Source organism: Crocodylus siamensis, chromosome 9 (assembly GCF_052110815.1).
Source record: "Crocodylus siamensis isolate JL-2025a chromosome 9, ASM5211081v1, whole genome shotgun sequence".
Lineage (NCBI taxonomy): Eukaryota > Metazoa > Chordata > Crocodylia > Crocodylidae > Crocodylus > Crocodylus siamensis.
Genome location: NC_143403.1, coordinates 61599517 through 61616228, shown reverse-complemented (window position 1 = coordinate 61616228; position 16712 = coordinate 61599517). Strand labels below are relative to the sequence as shown.

At 43.6% G+C, this 16712-nt stretch overlaps 1 protein-coding gene across 11 annotated transcripts in view; it reads left to right on the top strand.

Annotated features, from left to right (window-relative positions):
* FBRSL1 (fibrosin like 1) overlaps positions 1-3612 on the top strand; it is a 679286-nt gene extending 675674 nt beyond the window's left edge. For all 11 annotated transcript variants that reach the window (XM_090062037.1, XM_090062033.1, XM_090062034.1 and 8 more), the window contains one exon: positions 1059-3612. In XM_090062037.1, coding sequence (XP_089918163.1) covers positions 1059-2292 — 1234 coding nt within the window. In that variant the 3' untranslated portion in view covers positions 2293-3612. The remainder of the gene's footprint in view (positions 1-1058) is intronic.
* The last annotated feature ends 13100 nt before the right edge of the window (positions 3613-16712 follow it).

Genomic DNA, 16712 nt, shown 5'->3' with positions numbered 1-16712 from the left:
TGAAAGCAAACCCAGTAAAAAAGCTTGGGTATCATTAAGTTCCTCAGATGCATAATGCAGTTGTCTTGTACATCCTATAGTACTTTGCATTTAAAGTGCCTCTCATATAAAGATCACAAAGTGCTTTAAAAGGTGAGCACTACTTATCTCCTTTTAGAGAGATGGGAGGAACTGAGGCACAGAGAGGTTAATTGACTTGCCCAAAGATGACAGTACAGCTGGGAACATAAACCTACTCTCATACTTCCCAGTCCCACTCATTACTTTTCTGAAACACCTTCCTCATTAAGTCAGCATCAGTGCACTAGACTCCCTGTTCCTTGCAGCAGTCCTCCTTGAAACAGAGTCCATCAATCACTTTCATGTGAATATACAGGCACTGCCCAGGACTTTTTCTTACGCACTAGAATAACTGCTGAAGCGATAGCCGTTAGCTCAGCTGAACTGGGAAGCTGACATGTAACTCCATGGAATTGTGGGGGGTCAAAGTGTTTCTTCTGTGCAGGCTGCTCAGGGTAGACAGGTCTGTTTCATGGAAGATCGACAGAATTTACGTAGCGCTCAACAGTTTCGTGGCCTCATCCGTGCACATTCTGTGAGACATCCATCCGGGTAACTCAGGCATGCCTTAGGTAGTGAGTTAGGGTGATATATTGTTCCAGCCACAGAAATAATCATTATGGTAGCAATGAATAAATAGAGTCTACACAAATAGGGGTTTTCTAAACATTCCTCTAGCATTCCTAGCTTTGTCATCATGCAGTAATGTACTGCCCTGTCTTGAAAGGAGGCCAAAGTTTAAATCTACATAAGGTCATTCATGAATTTGGGTCGCGACTATTCATCCATAATTTTGGAAGCCACTAAGGTGCATATTTAACAATCTTTGTCCAGAAACTGGGTAAAATAGTGCTGTGCCTGATACTAGCCAAGCTTGTAGTTACTCTTTTCACAGTAACGTACCACTAGAGATCAGTGTTGTTGGCATAGGATTCTGCATGTGTGCACACGCATGCACTCATTTACATAATACAATAAAGTGTTTTCTCTTTACACAGAGATCTCATGGATAAAAACAGACATTCAAACAGATCTTCACCGGCATCTGCTCCAGTGACCCATCAGATCAGCAACCTCATCCGCAGCAACAGCCAGACCTCCAGCGATCCCATCAGGCAGGTTAGCATCGGTGAAAGAGACAGGACAAAAGAACCAGAGAGAGAACACGCTGACCGGCTGAGAGAGCCATCCATCACAGAACACAAGATAAAAGAGAGCCGTTCCCCAGTGAAGGAAACTCCAAGCCATGATAAGAGACCCTCAGAGGACAACACAAAGCCAGTAATTCAGTCTGTATCTCCTTACAGCAAACCTGCACTAAGTGAGAGCTTGAAACTTAGCAATTTAATGAACAAAGATATGGATAGAAAGACAGAGCTTTCAAGCGATCTCCAGAAGATGAAGAATGACATTAAGGTCAAAGAGGAGCGGAAGGAAGACAGCGATGTCCTGGTGGTGGGATCTGAACCATCCCAGCACTCCAGAACAGTGGAGCATCCCCCACCGCCTTCTTTGCACGGTTTATCATTGCCCCACTCTATGGCTGCCACTATGCCTATCTCCATGGGCAGCGTCCACCAGATGAACAACATGAATGTTTTGGACCGCAGCAGAATGATGACACCTCTCATGGGTATGAATCCTTTGTCAGGAAGGGAGAGACTGCCACACCCTGGATTTTCTTGGGACCCAATAAGGGACCCCTTGCGAGATGCCTATCGGAGCTTAGACCTGCACCGTCGAATGGACTTTCAGCTCCGGACAGACCCCATCCATAGGTTCCCTGCCACCTCTGGGTTTTATGACCACGAGCGTTCTTACAGAGACAGGGAACCACATGACTATAACCACGAAAACCTTCTAGAAGCCCGCCGAGAACAGGAGCGGTTGCGGCAAGTGGAGGAGAGGGAGCGCTTGCACTTACGGGAAGAACTTGAGCGTGCCAGAATGCACCACTTGCACTCATCCCCTATTGAAAGTCATCTGGCACACGTGCCATCCTTCATGCCTCATTTAAGTGGGATGCATTACCCCAGACTCAGTCCATCCACTGCCATGCACAATGGAATTTTAAATAGGAATCCACCAACTGCAGCATTGAGTGCCCCACCCCCTTTGGTACCAGCAAGCAGCACTAGACCTGCCTCCCCACGCAGGACTACCCCACTCACAAACTCCGAGTCCAGGGACTACTCCCCCTCTAGGAACCCCAAAGAAGTAGAGGCACGATAGTCCCCAACATGGTGAATTTTAAACTCGCCTGTATCATATAACAACAACAACAACAGAAATCTTTTACAAAATGCACTGCTGTAAACTTTTTTTTTTAAATGTAAAATTTGTAGAAGTTAAGCACAGTTCCATAAATAATGGGGTCAGGGGTTATAAACTTTCCAACAAGAAGGTTGCTGAGAATGGGAATTTAATATATAGGTATGGACTTTTTTTCCTTTTTTTTTTGTTTCTGTGCTAAAATGAGTTAAAATATCAAGTTTGTACATTTTTTCCCAAATGTGAGAAACATTTTTAATGGATTTGTATTTTTTTTTAATTTTGTGCTCTTTATTCACTTAAAGAAATTTTGCTTTGTTTTTAGTTAAATTTGCTTTTAAATGGCCTCAGATCCTTAAGAAAAATACCCAGGGTTTCATAAAAGTATTATTTATGGAAATACTGTAGTTTCTTACAGTCCACTGTGAGGTTCCCTTACTGAGGCCAAACGATTACTTATCTTGGTACTTTGGAACCGAAGTTACAGATATATATTAAAATATTAATAATAATAATAATAATGTACAAAACTTTGTTTTTTGCCTTATTATATTATGCAGAAATTTAAGAGGAATTTTTTTTGACTTCTTGTTTTAAACAAAAAAAAAAAACAAAGACAACAAACTGTAAATATTCTGTTAATATAAATGTACACCAATATTAAATTCTTAACATAGGTAGACTTTATAAAAATGGTTTCTAGAACCACGCTGGTTATTTGTTACCATGGTTACAACTCATACTCTTGTCACAGTCAGAAATTCACACTCAGAAAGCTAAGTGCGGCATATATACTTCAACTATGCAAGAACTTGGAGGCAGGTCTTAGTGGATGTTGGGGGGAGGAAGGTTTAAAAAAAACACAAAAAACAAAACCCCAAAAAAACCCAACTCGCAACTATGGAGACAAAATGGAAATGGCAAGTGAACAGGAAGAAGGATGCTTGTGTTTAACAAAAAAAAAAAAGAGACTGAATTTTTTTGTACAAACACAAGGGGCAGTTCGCCAAGGAGAGAGAGAGACAGAGAGAGGGGGAGAGAGACAGACAGACAGACAGATATGCTCCTGGAAGGGGATTTTGGTTTCCTACTTTTCAAGCTGGCAAAAGCAGATGGAACTGGCACAGTACCATGTGGCAGACCCTTTCTTTAATTTTTTTTTTCCTTTTTTCCTCTTTTTTTTGTGTTGTGGGCAGGATCGCTGGCAAGCAAGGACAATTTTCTGTGGACCCCTTGTGCTAATTGTGCAGTGTTCTTATTGGAATCTGTATACAAGACAAAGTAGAATTTTAGGAGTGCAAAAAAAAACGTCTAATGGTTGATTAAAAAAGCAAATTCTGATTATATTATCTATAGTACATGAAGACCATAAGCAAATGTTTGTTTCAGTGTGGTTCTGCCTTGAACTGCTTTTTGGCATGATTTATTTTTTATTTCCAATTTTACTTTTCATTCATATGTAAATTTTGCCATGTTTTACTTGCTGTACCATCCCCCCCCTCCCTTATTTTATTTTTCAGTATCCATGTTTTATATATCCTGGGCTTTTACTCTCTAGTTAATTCAGCCATCCGCTACTATTTTCTTGACTCTGTATCTCGTTTCCCCCACCCCATCCTCCCCCCTGCACCCCCTGTAATTTTAAACATTCAGTTTCCTTGTAGATCAATGAAGATAAATACAACATTGATTTTGGATGAAAAAAGTAGTTGAGTGTTTGTGTCATAGCTAGTCCTGCCGACTTTGAGGCTAATGGTTTATTGACAGCTGTGCTGAGCACATTAATACAAGCAGTGGGTTCATGGCCCAGCTACTATGCGATAAAGGAGCTGTTGTTGTGGGATTTTTATTCCACTTAAACCCTTTCCATGGCTAGCATCTCTTTACCAAAAGAAACTTTCACACTGCCCAAGCATTTCACTCTTAGCATTCCTGACACTGTCCCACAACTAAGCACTTTGAGAACTGTGTTATGTTCAGCATAAGCTTTACTCCATACAGTGGGGCAGCTTCTTAGGTGGCCGTATTTTAATACAGCTGGTAGCTGGAATTGGACACTTCTAAAAATAAAATGAATAAACTGCATGTCTCAGTAGTACACATGAGTTATGCCACCATGTCGACTGGTTTGATAAGAGGCTCCAATATCTGGGTGATTATAGGGAAAAAAAATACAGGTGCAAACTCTCTTCAATAGCTTCCTTGAAGACCACTGCTACTGGCCTACGCTTAAGAAAGTCACAACCCTGAAGTTCTTTATGCATGTGCATTCTCATTTGCTTCTACAGATTTCCCCCCCTAGGGTGATATCAGGCATTTACAGGATGGGGAAATCATTCTGACACCTCTTTCTCTCCCCTCCCCGCCCCACACCCTGTAAATGAATGACTAATATACAGGAATTATATTGAAGACCACCATACACAGCTCCTCTTTTTTAAATTGCTGCATGACTAAATTAGGAGTTTTAAAAAACAAGTTAACATTACATACACAGTCTTTACGCTGAAAGGAGAGTGAAAATAAAATAGGCATTAAAATTCTGCACCTGCTCTCACAGTTCACCTAGGGGAAGTGCATCGCACATGGTGGAAATGAGAAGTTTGCTGGCTTTGGAACAACAGAGAATGCTTCCTGGAGAGCACTTTTCGGGCTTTATACATCATGGGTGCAAAGTGGCAAGGCTGCAAATGATTGAATAGAGCCTCAGAGCTGGCATGGCCTAGCCAACAGCCTGCTGGCAAGGGTGCTTCCGTGGGAGCCAGGGGACTGAGGCTGAACCCTCCCAAACAGGAGAGCTCTGGTCCCCTAGCTCCCATGCGAGTTCTCCCCTCCTCCTCGGTGCTTGCCTAGCAGGTGGCAGCTCAGGGATCTCAGCTGAGCTGCTCACCACAAACCTCACTGAATACCTGAAATGTATGTGCAAGCCCTGCAGGTCTTTTCTTTTTCAGCCAAGGGCTGGGCAATACGAAATTAAGCTCTCCACCCCAGGAGCTGAAAGCAGCTCCAGGACCAGAACTCAAAAAGCCCAGCTTCAAGGCAAAAGCACTGAGCCACCGCCTTGAAGAACCAAGTTCCTGCTAGGGCCCCCTCTCCTACCAGGCTCAAATTGAGCATCCTGGTAGCCTTGCTTCAAGAAGCAGCCAGGGCAGAGCAAGACATTGTCGCTGGGCTGCCCATCTCAGGTGGTCACCAGATTGAGCGCTTACACAGGACCTGTGAGGCCCCAGTTTTAGACTCGCCCCTCTCTGCTGCCCTCTTGCCCCTGAAAGCCTCATCAGCAACAAGTAAGACCCAGAGAAATTGACGGATTATGTTAGTGCTGTAATTCTCTACCCTGTCAGAAACCAAGCTGCCACCTTGTTTGACCTACCTTTTACAGTGGAGACTGAGATAAGATTAGTATCTGATATCTCTAGTATGTTTGACAGAACTCAGGTCTACCTTTCGAATACACACAGTTGTCACCAAGCTGGTTGCACACGTTTGTTCCACAACATAGTAACATTTGGTCCGTGTAAGACTTAAGAAGGCCTTGATGCCCAGCTACAGGGAGACACCCAAGGAGTTACCTCTTACCTCTTGCACACATGACCGGAGAAGAATTTGTTATGATGGAGCTGGTGACAGCTGGAATACCAAAAGGAAGTCAGCAGTTTGCCTTGTACTGTGGTACAGAGCACGGCTGTTAGGTTTCACATCGAGTCATTAATAATGCTTCACTACTGTGGTATTCCACAGTGCTACAGATCAGTTTTCACAGAAATATAGTTCATTATGATTAATAGTATTGTTACCTAGACGCAGAAACAAGTTCTCAGCCTTACTCCTTTAGTTACCCCACTGAACCTCCTCTTCCTAATAGAAAACTGTTACACAGAACCTTACTAGTTATTTTGCTATTTAAATACCATTTTGCTTTCCACCCCACATACTTTTCATTCTTCAGATTTCACACATTGCCCAAGATATTTTCCTTACTCATTAGTACAGAGGCGGGCAATTATTTTGGGTAGAGGGCCGCTTACTGAGTTTTGCCGAACCATTGAGGGTCGCATGACAGGTATCCAGGGGCATATAAAGATTAATTTTCTAAATTTTTTAGGAGCCCCGCAGGCTGGATAGAATGGCCTGGCGGGCTGCATCTGGCCCCTGGGCTGCATTTTGCCCACCCCTGCATTAGTAAGTCCCCCGCAAAGAACAAAAGAGTTATGACTGGCAATGAGGAAGGAGAGGAGGGGATTTAAGTTTCATTGCTTGCAAATGACAGCATCCCAACTGGAATACAGTTAGTTTTCCAGAACACGGTTTTTTGGATATACTCTCTTCACTTAAGAAATACTGATACAGGCAATTTTTTCTTGCCTGTACTAACAAACAGTGAGGGGGTTAAAAAGTAAACTATGTATCTAGATTTTGACACACTAAGTAGAGACACTAGCTTAAGGAACAAAAACTAATTCCTGAAGAGTGCCTAAAATTATGCACAAAATAATTACCCATGACACATTTGTACCGATGTTTTGTTCTAAGTTACAGAGCAAATTGTTATGGCACAGAACAAATGTGTGGGGAGCATCCACTCTACCTTTTAACAAGTCAAACTCTGATGCACACATGCCTAAGCATAGCATAGGTTATCAAATAAAACCTACCTGGCTTTGATTACCATTATTATCTCCTGGCTTCACTACAACTTCCCCAAGGTAACAAAGGAAAACAATCCTGGAGCCAAAATAACCAAAAATGGGAAGTCCCAATAGTATATAACAAGTCAGGGAAACTCTTTGAGCATCAGGGCCTCCTTTTCTAAGAGCCACATCAGCCTCCACCTTCTTCAGTTACTCTCTTGTTTGAACTAGTCAGACTTTGGGTTGGACTAGATGCCATTTCAAAGGAGGAAAAAAAAAAAAAGATAATCTCACCAGTATGAAACACAAAGGCACCTTTTCATTGGCATATACTCAAACCAAGAGGCACTGCCATTTCTACTTTAATATGAAATTTTAACACTTCCATTACTGTGTCTTGAAGAAATTTCTTAAAGTAGCTGACTCTACTGCACATGTGAAAATTCACCTTCCTATCTAGGTTGCTTGTCTGAATTAAACTAGATTATTTTCCATGAGAAAAAGTAATTTTAAATGATGTGGGAAGAGAGAAAACATTTCCAAAGCAGCAGACATGAAGAATTTTGCTGAGCAACAGGCACACTGATAGGCTGGCTTAAAACTTGGAGATAAAGCCGGACAATTGTGGTTAATATGCAGAAAACAGGGTGCATCTACACATGCAATTAATGCGACTGAATATGCTCCAGCTCAATTTGAGCCAAAGTAAACTAATTCCAACATCACCATCTACACATGCGTTTAAGCACAGTAATTTACAAGTGGCATCTGGCAGCGCATTAAATTAGTCTACTGCGTCCTAATTGTCACACATGTAAAACCCTCCTGAACATTCACACCATCCTCAGGGCACACATACAGTGCAGCATATTAGTCTGCTGTACAGTAGACGCACCCACTAATTTACAGACTTCCTAAGCAGTTGGCGCTAAGGGAACCTTTAACTAAATGTAGAATAGACGGGCTACGTTACCTGTTGACCTAACCTTGGAGGTTTCTAATGCATTCAAGTATAGCTGGTGAACAGTCTTACATGCACCATTTCCTTTAACAATGACTGATTTGATTAAAAGGATCGGTCCTTGGTCCTCCATCCTTGCGTTGACATCTTATTCCTAATCAGCCACTTCTCATGAATCAACTTCTCTCTCTTCTGATGGCACAGAAATCTACCTCTCCCTCCAAACAGTTTCACTTACCAGCTACCTCGGACACATCATCTGGCATTACCTGGCTGAATGCAAAAATGCCCAAAGAACTTATTTTTCCTTCCCCCTCATTTCTCCATTGTTGCACCGAACATCCAGGCAGGTTGCATTCTTGGGTCCATGATAATAAAAACACAAATATCCATTTCCATCCTCTAGCTGATTCCTGCAGCCTTCTTGCTATATGCATGCCCTCCATTAAGAATGCTGAAGTGCTTTTCCTTCACTAGCCAGGATGGATTTCAGCTTCCCTCTGTACAATTTCTACTGCCCACTGTTTCCCTGTTTCCCCGCTTCCTGTCACCTGCCATACTGAACTCAAACTACCCTTCAGTGCCCTGAAATGTGCTGTTCCATTTTGGTCTCATTTTATTTCTTACATTTCTTCTTCGATCTTATGTTTCCTTCCCCCTTTCCAGCCAATGGACTCTTTCCCTATTGTCCTTGCCCAGTCCCTGTATACCAGGTTCAGACCCTGCCCTTCCTTAAAACCCTCCTGAACATTCACACCATCCACAGGGCACACAACAGTAGCCTTGGTACTTTTTTGTTGGACAAGTACAGTAAGACGACTCACACCACCACGTAGCTAACTGTTCAAGAGGTCAGGCAGTGTTTAATCTATTGTATACATTCATTCTGGGTGGCTTCCAGGTACCCGTTTGAATGAAGCAATCACTCTTTATCTCAACTGTCTTCAAAGACCAAGATAAACTGTAGACTCTTGAGGGTCAGAAGTGGCACCACAAGACGCCCCCAGGCCTCTCCTGCTGCAAGACAATTGATCCTTCATCAAGCTTAATACAGAAGGAACTGCTTGACATCCCCATGATCCTCAGTACATTCAAGCAGCTTAATCCAATCCCTGATTTAGGGAACAGCCTCTTGATTTCTGACAAATTTAATCGGATTTTCAATCTCTCACAGAAAGAATTGGTGTTACGGTGCTCCCATTGCACTCTCAGGACATGGAGCAGAGCCAATGAGGGTTTTTGACTGCACAACTGGTACAATGTACACATGCCTGAATGTGGAAGCTCTACAGTGCTTTGCGTTAGCAAATGCTGGTCCACCTAAGCAGCAAGGTTACAGATCCAAATTGCCCAGTGCTTTAAACTGAAAGGGGATAATTTTCCCTATTAAATCATTTATATGAGTTTCTAAAGACAAATTTCCTTGGGCTGGCTGAAAGAAGTCTAGCCTGGGAAACAGATAAATCAAGCTTAGATTCAAATTTTCTGGAGTCAGTAGCCTTGGCATTAGCTCCAAAAGAGCATCGACCTTTTACCTTTGTAAAGAGCAATATGGTGGGTGCTAGTGTCGGCTCTTAACCTAGAGTTATTGCAAGTCAAGCAACACTTCATACCGAGTTAGCTCCTTTTTGACCCTGTACATCCACAAAGAAATCAGAAAGCTGAGATGTCATCACCCCTACTGAGTTCACACAGCCCTTTCAAGCCACTGAAATCAATATTTTATCAAGAAGATGCCATTCCTGGCCATACTCTGCATTAAATGAAACAGAAGAAATACAAGTCAGGGAGAACTGCAACAGGCCTAAATTACAGACTTCCATTTCCAAACATAAATGAAAAGCCAACTGGTAGCATGAAGCTTAACCTGGGGAGGGGATGTGTTTTCAAAGTAGCCTGCAGCTGAAGAAAAGGGGTTACCTTCCACTGCCTCGGACACCTGCTGTTGAAAGAGCAGTTAGAGCAATCTGTGCAGAAGTGGTATGCAACCTCCTCGCAGGTGTCAGCAAAGCAATTTCTTTGTCTTCTTGTAAGAGCCTTCTACCCCATTAAGCATCCCTAATTACAGTATTTATCAGCAACCAGCCTGTCTTTGTTCTCTTCCCTTTTTAACTAGGACATGTCAAAACAGATATGTACGGTTGTCCCCCAGTCGAAAGAATCTGCATCCCAGGAACTGTATTTCTTTAGTGAAATTTTGGTCGTGGGCATGTTTGCAATTAGTCTGTGCATCTTGCAGAGCTTCACCATTCACATATAGTATAACTAGATCTCAGTCACCTGACACGGGGTTGGAATAGCACTGGTAGGCACTAAGAAAAGCTATGCAGGTAACTGAGAAGTGGTAGGCACTAAGAAAAGCTATGCAGGTAACTGAGAAGAGAAAGTGGATGCCCTACTCTGTGTCATCATCTAATCAGCTGCTCTCCCACTCCAACTTCCCGTTATCCCGTCACCAAAAGATTGCAGGGGACAGCTGCTTCAAGGACTTTAATAAACTTCCCCAGAGAGTACTGAAAGCATAGACAGCGTCAACGTATTACAGGCCCCAAAACGAGATGGGTCTCCCTCACACGTGCACTCAGTTGCCCTGTCATTATTTTTACTAGCTGCTCCTTCAAATGGATGGTCTTCAAGAGGGTTAGCTAAGCAAGACAGAACTGTATGACAAAGTAAACAGCAACATCAGCCTTTCCCTTGCCAAAATTAAATGGAGCTGCACTGCTGTCGGAGGTGGCCTGGGAGCCCCAGAAGTGTTGGAGACACAAAGGAAGGACTCCAGAGCGCACAGTTGCCTAAACTAGCTAAGACTGAAATGCCCAGACCCAGATCTTCCATACCATTTGCAAGAATTAGACACCCAAAAAAAAAAAAAAGAAGAAAGTATAGCTTAGTAATGAAGTCACACATCTGAAAGGTGGGTGAACAGTGTTCGACCACCCCCCCGCTCTGCCAGATTTGGAGCAGAACTTGAACCCAGGTCTTCTACATCCTATGTGAATGCCTTAACTACCAAGACAGAAAGACAGACAGATACCCCATCTCTAATCATCTTCCTGGCAAGCCAGAAGTCTCAAATTAGGCAAAGGAAAGGCCTGTTTCAAGACTCTGCCTACAAACAACTCATCAATTGTGAGGCAGCACCAGCGCTTACGCCCCTGCCAACCAGCATCCAGCTAGGCAGCAGCTGAGCTGCAGCTCTAAGGACACATGACAGGCACCTATGGATGTGTCCAAGTCCCTTTGAGGATCTGGGCCTTGGGCTACGGGCACATGCCCACTGCATACACTGACTCCTTTCAATCTGAGAAGGTCACATGGGCACAAACCATGCAGTAGCTCAATGATTACCTAGCCGAGAGAAGAGGGGTTAGGTAACCCCACAACCCACATGTCAGTCCCATTTACTTTGCCTCTCAAGGAGTAGGGCGGGCTGACATGTTGGTTGCAGTAATTACGCTGGTGAGTCTGACAGGGCTCACTCTTCAAACAAAGCTACTTGGGTTCTACTTTTCTAGTTGAGACTTTTGTTTTTACAGAGTGTTTCAAGTAGATGACAGGAAAGGGCTCAGATCTCCCTCAGCGGCCCCCAGGGATGTGTGTCACTGTGCTGGTGAGTGGCATCCTGACAAATGTCACAAGGATTACAAGCCGAGTGAGATACAGCTGCAGCGCCAATTCCTAGAGGACGTTTCCCAGCTTTGCGGTTGACAGCAGGATCATTTAAAATAAAAATTAAAGGACAGCTCTTTGGTATGCAAAGCCAATACAAATCCAGTTGCTAGATAGGAAAAAAAAAATGGATTTGGGGATGATTTTTCATTTCATTATTCAGAACCTTATGTTGTTCAGATTGGCTGCAATTTTGGTTCAACTCAGAAGACCTCTGAGAAGGCAGGAACCTGGATGATGCTTATAACAAGAAGAAACAGAAATCTTTCCTTGGAAGGCAAATTGGCCTGGATGGTCTCAATACCAGATCCTTCCTTGGGGTCAGAGGGGTGTACCTGGATAATCTCCTGGGCTATACATATTTTCAGAGTTACCTCCTGTACGAAAAAGTGGCATTTCGTCAGGGCTGTAAACTGTAGAGCTCAACAAAACTGGTCTCCATGGGAAGGTAACTCAGGCACTGCTCTAAATGAACAGCTCGGCAAGCACGGTCCCCGTGAAAGCAGGTTGAGACCCCCTCCCTTCACACATCTTGACAGCACCGCTGTCCCCATGTCCCATCTCCCAACCACGGCAGAGCAAGCCAGACCTCCTTCTTGCAGCTCCTGATGCAAGGCAGCCCCAGCCTATCCCCTCCAGTACGGTCAACAGCCTCGAGAGCTGTGGATCCTTCCACAGACACGGGCCCATTACCGCCATTTAGACATTTAAGCTCCCCTTCTACAGTGTGAAATGGCTGCGTGTGCACCCTTGTAGCTGCAAAGCCAGTCTCCCCTTCTGGGGATCAACACCCCGTTGTCCTGCTGAGTCGGCAGCCAGACAGACTGAAACAATACAGCAACTTAATGGAGCAAAATCACCATCAATGTTCCCCATTAAAAGTAATTTTTTTATTATTATATAGTGACTGTAATTTTCTCTCTGCTCACTCAAACATCTCACAAAATAAACAGTTTCTGTATTATCCTCTTGTAAATGAGACCACAGGATCGTAAACTTTAATTTGTTAGTTTTGGCCGCTCTCAGGTTTGGCAGACAATTAAACCAATTCATTAGTGAGTGCAGAGGCACATTTTTGGCGCTGCCTTGCTGTGTGAGGTAATCCAGTGAGTTCATTGGATGGAGCAGGGGAAAGAAAAAGAGATTTTGCCATGTGACTCCTCAATACCGTACCACTGCCTGGGTACGTTCTGCATATGGAGTTTCCCCTTCCTTTTGCTCTGCACCATCCAACATACGTGCCACCAGTGAAGTCAGAAAAAAGTAGCAGGCTAGGCAGTCCTCTGGCCTGACCCACTGATCAACTGGATTAAATCAGATGGGCGATAACTGAGGTGAAGGTTTCACTTTGGAGGTAAATCATCAAACCACCCCAGAACAGAACATACCTGAGCTCCGGGTGACTAATTTATACACAACCTTCAAAGGTCTCCCTGAAAAGTGACTTCTTTGCCTACGCAGTCCCTCGAATGGCCAAACCGATTTCGGTATTCCCAGTTCTACCTAAAGAATCAAGAATAGGTGGTAACATTGGCAACATCTGTTCTCAGTTCCTAAAGTTATCAAGGCTTCCAGTCACTTACGTTGTAACGAGGGCAGAGATTAAGTGAACAAGACCCTCAAACAGGTTAAAATCTGAGAACAGATATTCACAATGGGGGAAATAATTTCTCCCTGCATTACAACACATCCCCCTCATTGTAAAAGACTTCAAAGAAGTCTTGTCGAAGCAGCAGGCCCCAGATCTGACCGGTTTCAAAACTGCAATCTGTTGAAACTTTCACTTGACATTTTGGTCTCTACAAACAACCCCCCTTCCGCCCCATAACTGAATGAAATCCTGTAGGTTTTGTTCTCTCCTGTGACTACCAACGCTTAACTACAGTGATCAGAGCAACAATGTCCATGAGCACTGTCAATAGTCTGCAAAGGCAAATGATCTCCATAGTAGTCAAGCGAGTATGGATGTTTGCAACTGGGGAATACCTGCCTGATTACAGCTCTGATATTTCTATGTTGGCTTAAAGAGATTGTCATGTTTCTTGTCTCTGGATTTAACCATTTACATCTGGGCTGGGCTTGGGGATCGATAAATAAGTTGCCGGGTGCATTCTTGGAAGTAGATGTCAGATTTTCAGCCAACAGATTATTCCTCCTACTTCCCCAATATCATACCTATGAAGGGACTTGACATGGTTTTGGTCAGGTCTCTTCCAACTCTTTCATGCTATAAACCAGACCCTTTTAAACCTTATCTTCCCTTTCAGATGAGCATATGGCCTGCTGCCTGGTTCACTTAACCAGCAAAATGCTGGAAAGGGTTTTGAGGATGGTAATGGGCCACAGAGTACAGCCAGAGCTATACACTTAGATGAGAGGCTCTACCTTGGTATGAGGGGGAGTGTGATGAAAGAAGGCTTTACTTTGTGTTTCCAACACCTCCACTCCCTTCTGGCTGTAAAGAGAAGGGGAGAAGGACCGTCCTGACCTTCCCTGCTCTAGTCACAACTCACTGGGCCCCCAGGGCTAATGAGTCCCTTGTGCCATCAAGTCCAGTCCTCTGATTGACTAGCTCAACTGGGAATCCCCTTTTGCTGGAGGAGAGGAGAACAATTAGATCCATCATTTATTTCCTATAATCTATAGGCAAAAGCTTACGAGGTTTTTTTTTTTCCCTAGTGTGGGAAAACTATAATAATTGACTAATCTTTTGGCACAAATGAGTTCAGCAGCTGTCTGAACTTCTGTCTCTCCGAAAGGGAAAGAGAAGGGAAATAAAACAAACAAAGAAGAAATGGAGCCCTCTCCAGTCGGATGGTTCCCCCTGTTTCTCTATTTCAGATTCGAGGTTATCGGGTCTAACATCGCACTTGTAACAAATCAAAACATCTCAGCTCTAACATTATGCGGGATGCTCCCAGGTCAGAGCCCATAGCTGTAAACTCATTAGTCTTGTCTTTTGTGAGAGAAGAAACAGTCCACATTTCCCTCTCACCCCCTTCCCGCTAATTAAAATTAAACCATTTCCTGGCCAAAAGTCAGTCCTGCATTCATTCATCTCAATTCTTTTCTGTTTGGATAAACTGCACTCCGGTGCTCCGAGGGTGTTGGGTACACAAACGAGAAACTCTTAACAGGCGCGCAGTGTGTTATGACTGGCTCGGCGAGCTCTGAAAAGTGGTTCTTGGCAACACTGCGTGTGACACGTAGCGCAGGCCCATCAGTCACATACGATCAGATACTGCAGAGCACTTGTGGACTGTCCAGGAGGAGAATGGCACTGGAGGAGATTTACACATTTAGGAAAGAAAAGGCAAAACGCCCGCACAACACACAGGTCTGTGTTGTCCAGCATGGCAGTCATTGATACACAAAGACCTACCACGTAAGGCACAGCTACTCATAGTTCGAGAGACTACCAGTCGCAGTAGACAAAAGTCTTTCTGAGTTTGTCACCCTCATCTCCAATACACAAATGTAGTTACCAGGGACAAATAAACCTCCAACTTAATCCCAGCGGCTTTTGTTCATATCAGAGTGGAAAAGCACATGCTGAGGTCTGTAGTGTCTAGCAGCCTTATTTTCACGATGAAGGATGATATTAGTAACTACAACCTGCTGTAATTTATGCACGTTCGCCTTGAGAAGCCAGTCAAATAACTGGCATTTTCCCCTTGGGTGCTATTGCTGAAGCTGGTCTCTCTATAAGTGAGACCTCCAATGATAGTGCATTCGAAAAGACTATTCCTTCATAAAGAGACGCAACCATCACCTCACCGAATATTGTGCATTTACAGAAACGAACAGCACTGGAGTAGCTGACAAACAGATAATCACTCCACTTAAGAAGAATATATTTCCCTATGGTGCAAACCTCTTGTTGGCCAAACTTTTGTGCCCAACCATTTTATTATCATACTAGACATATCCTGCAAGTGTTTGGTGCTCCATAGAGTTTGTGAACCCACAGAAATGTTTTGCAAAAACATGTTACTTTAAAAAGGAGAGCATTTCTAAACATTTCTTCCAACTTGAATTTTCCAGAAGTCTCCAATCCTTTTGCTTGCATATAAAGCACAGGCTTTTTATGACCCTGAAAACATTTAATTGCCTGATTTTGCCTGTAGGCCAGTTAGATGTTCAAGTACAACAGTGCACACTCACAAGAGCAAGAGCACAAAAAAGCGGGACCTGAGCTGTGGCCCTCTTGAGACCCCAAGCTTTTGGGGTTTATGAAGAGAAAATGTTAAATACTATAGTCCTTAGACGTGCAGAACTGGTTTTCGAACACAAACGAAGGCTAAAATATGACTACAAGGCAGATCTACGGGTGGGAAAGGTGTCCTTGTCTGTGATGTAGATGAGCAGCGCGGAGGTGAGCAGTATGGATAAGGATGTCATTGTAATTTTTCTTTCCTCCCTCCCTCCTTTCTGTAGACATCATTTGATTTCCGGCAGGCAAGATATTTGCTTTTCAGAAGTCTATGTTCTTAATATGTTAACCCAGAACAGATTTCACATGCACAGGATCCAAGCAGGCACCCATGACTCTGCCTTGGGGATTCTCCTCTGTGTGTACACTATTCTGAGTATGCTCAGTATCATCAGTCTCACATCACCAAAGTTAAACTATTTCTGCATGTGTGCGCACGTATGTGTGTGCACACACACTAGGCTATGGTTTCTTACCCTGTGCAGTAAAAAGGCTTTGTCAGAGCCCTTGCCCCCAAGACAGCAGTGCCCACCCTGCTCCCCTCTTCGAACAAGGAGTGCCATAAAGGTGCCACAATGAGAAAATTCACTTTTTACTTAAATGGAGCCCTTATTCTGTTTCTGCATCTACTTTGGCAGTCAAGTGGAGCTCATTAAATGAAGCCAGTTTTAGAGCTCCATGACATTTATTAATCCCTCACATTTCTATCGGGTCTCCCATCCAAACCTCTCAAGTGGCTTAACATTAACAGAGTTGCTAAGCATACCATGAGGTAGGGGAAGGATATGGAGGGCAGATTTTTTCCATACAATGAAACACACCAGTTGTTTAACTGAGCATAAACACCTGCACAACAGTTTTCTGCCAGGAAGGAAAGAAAACCCATTTATCTAGCTGAAAGAGC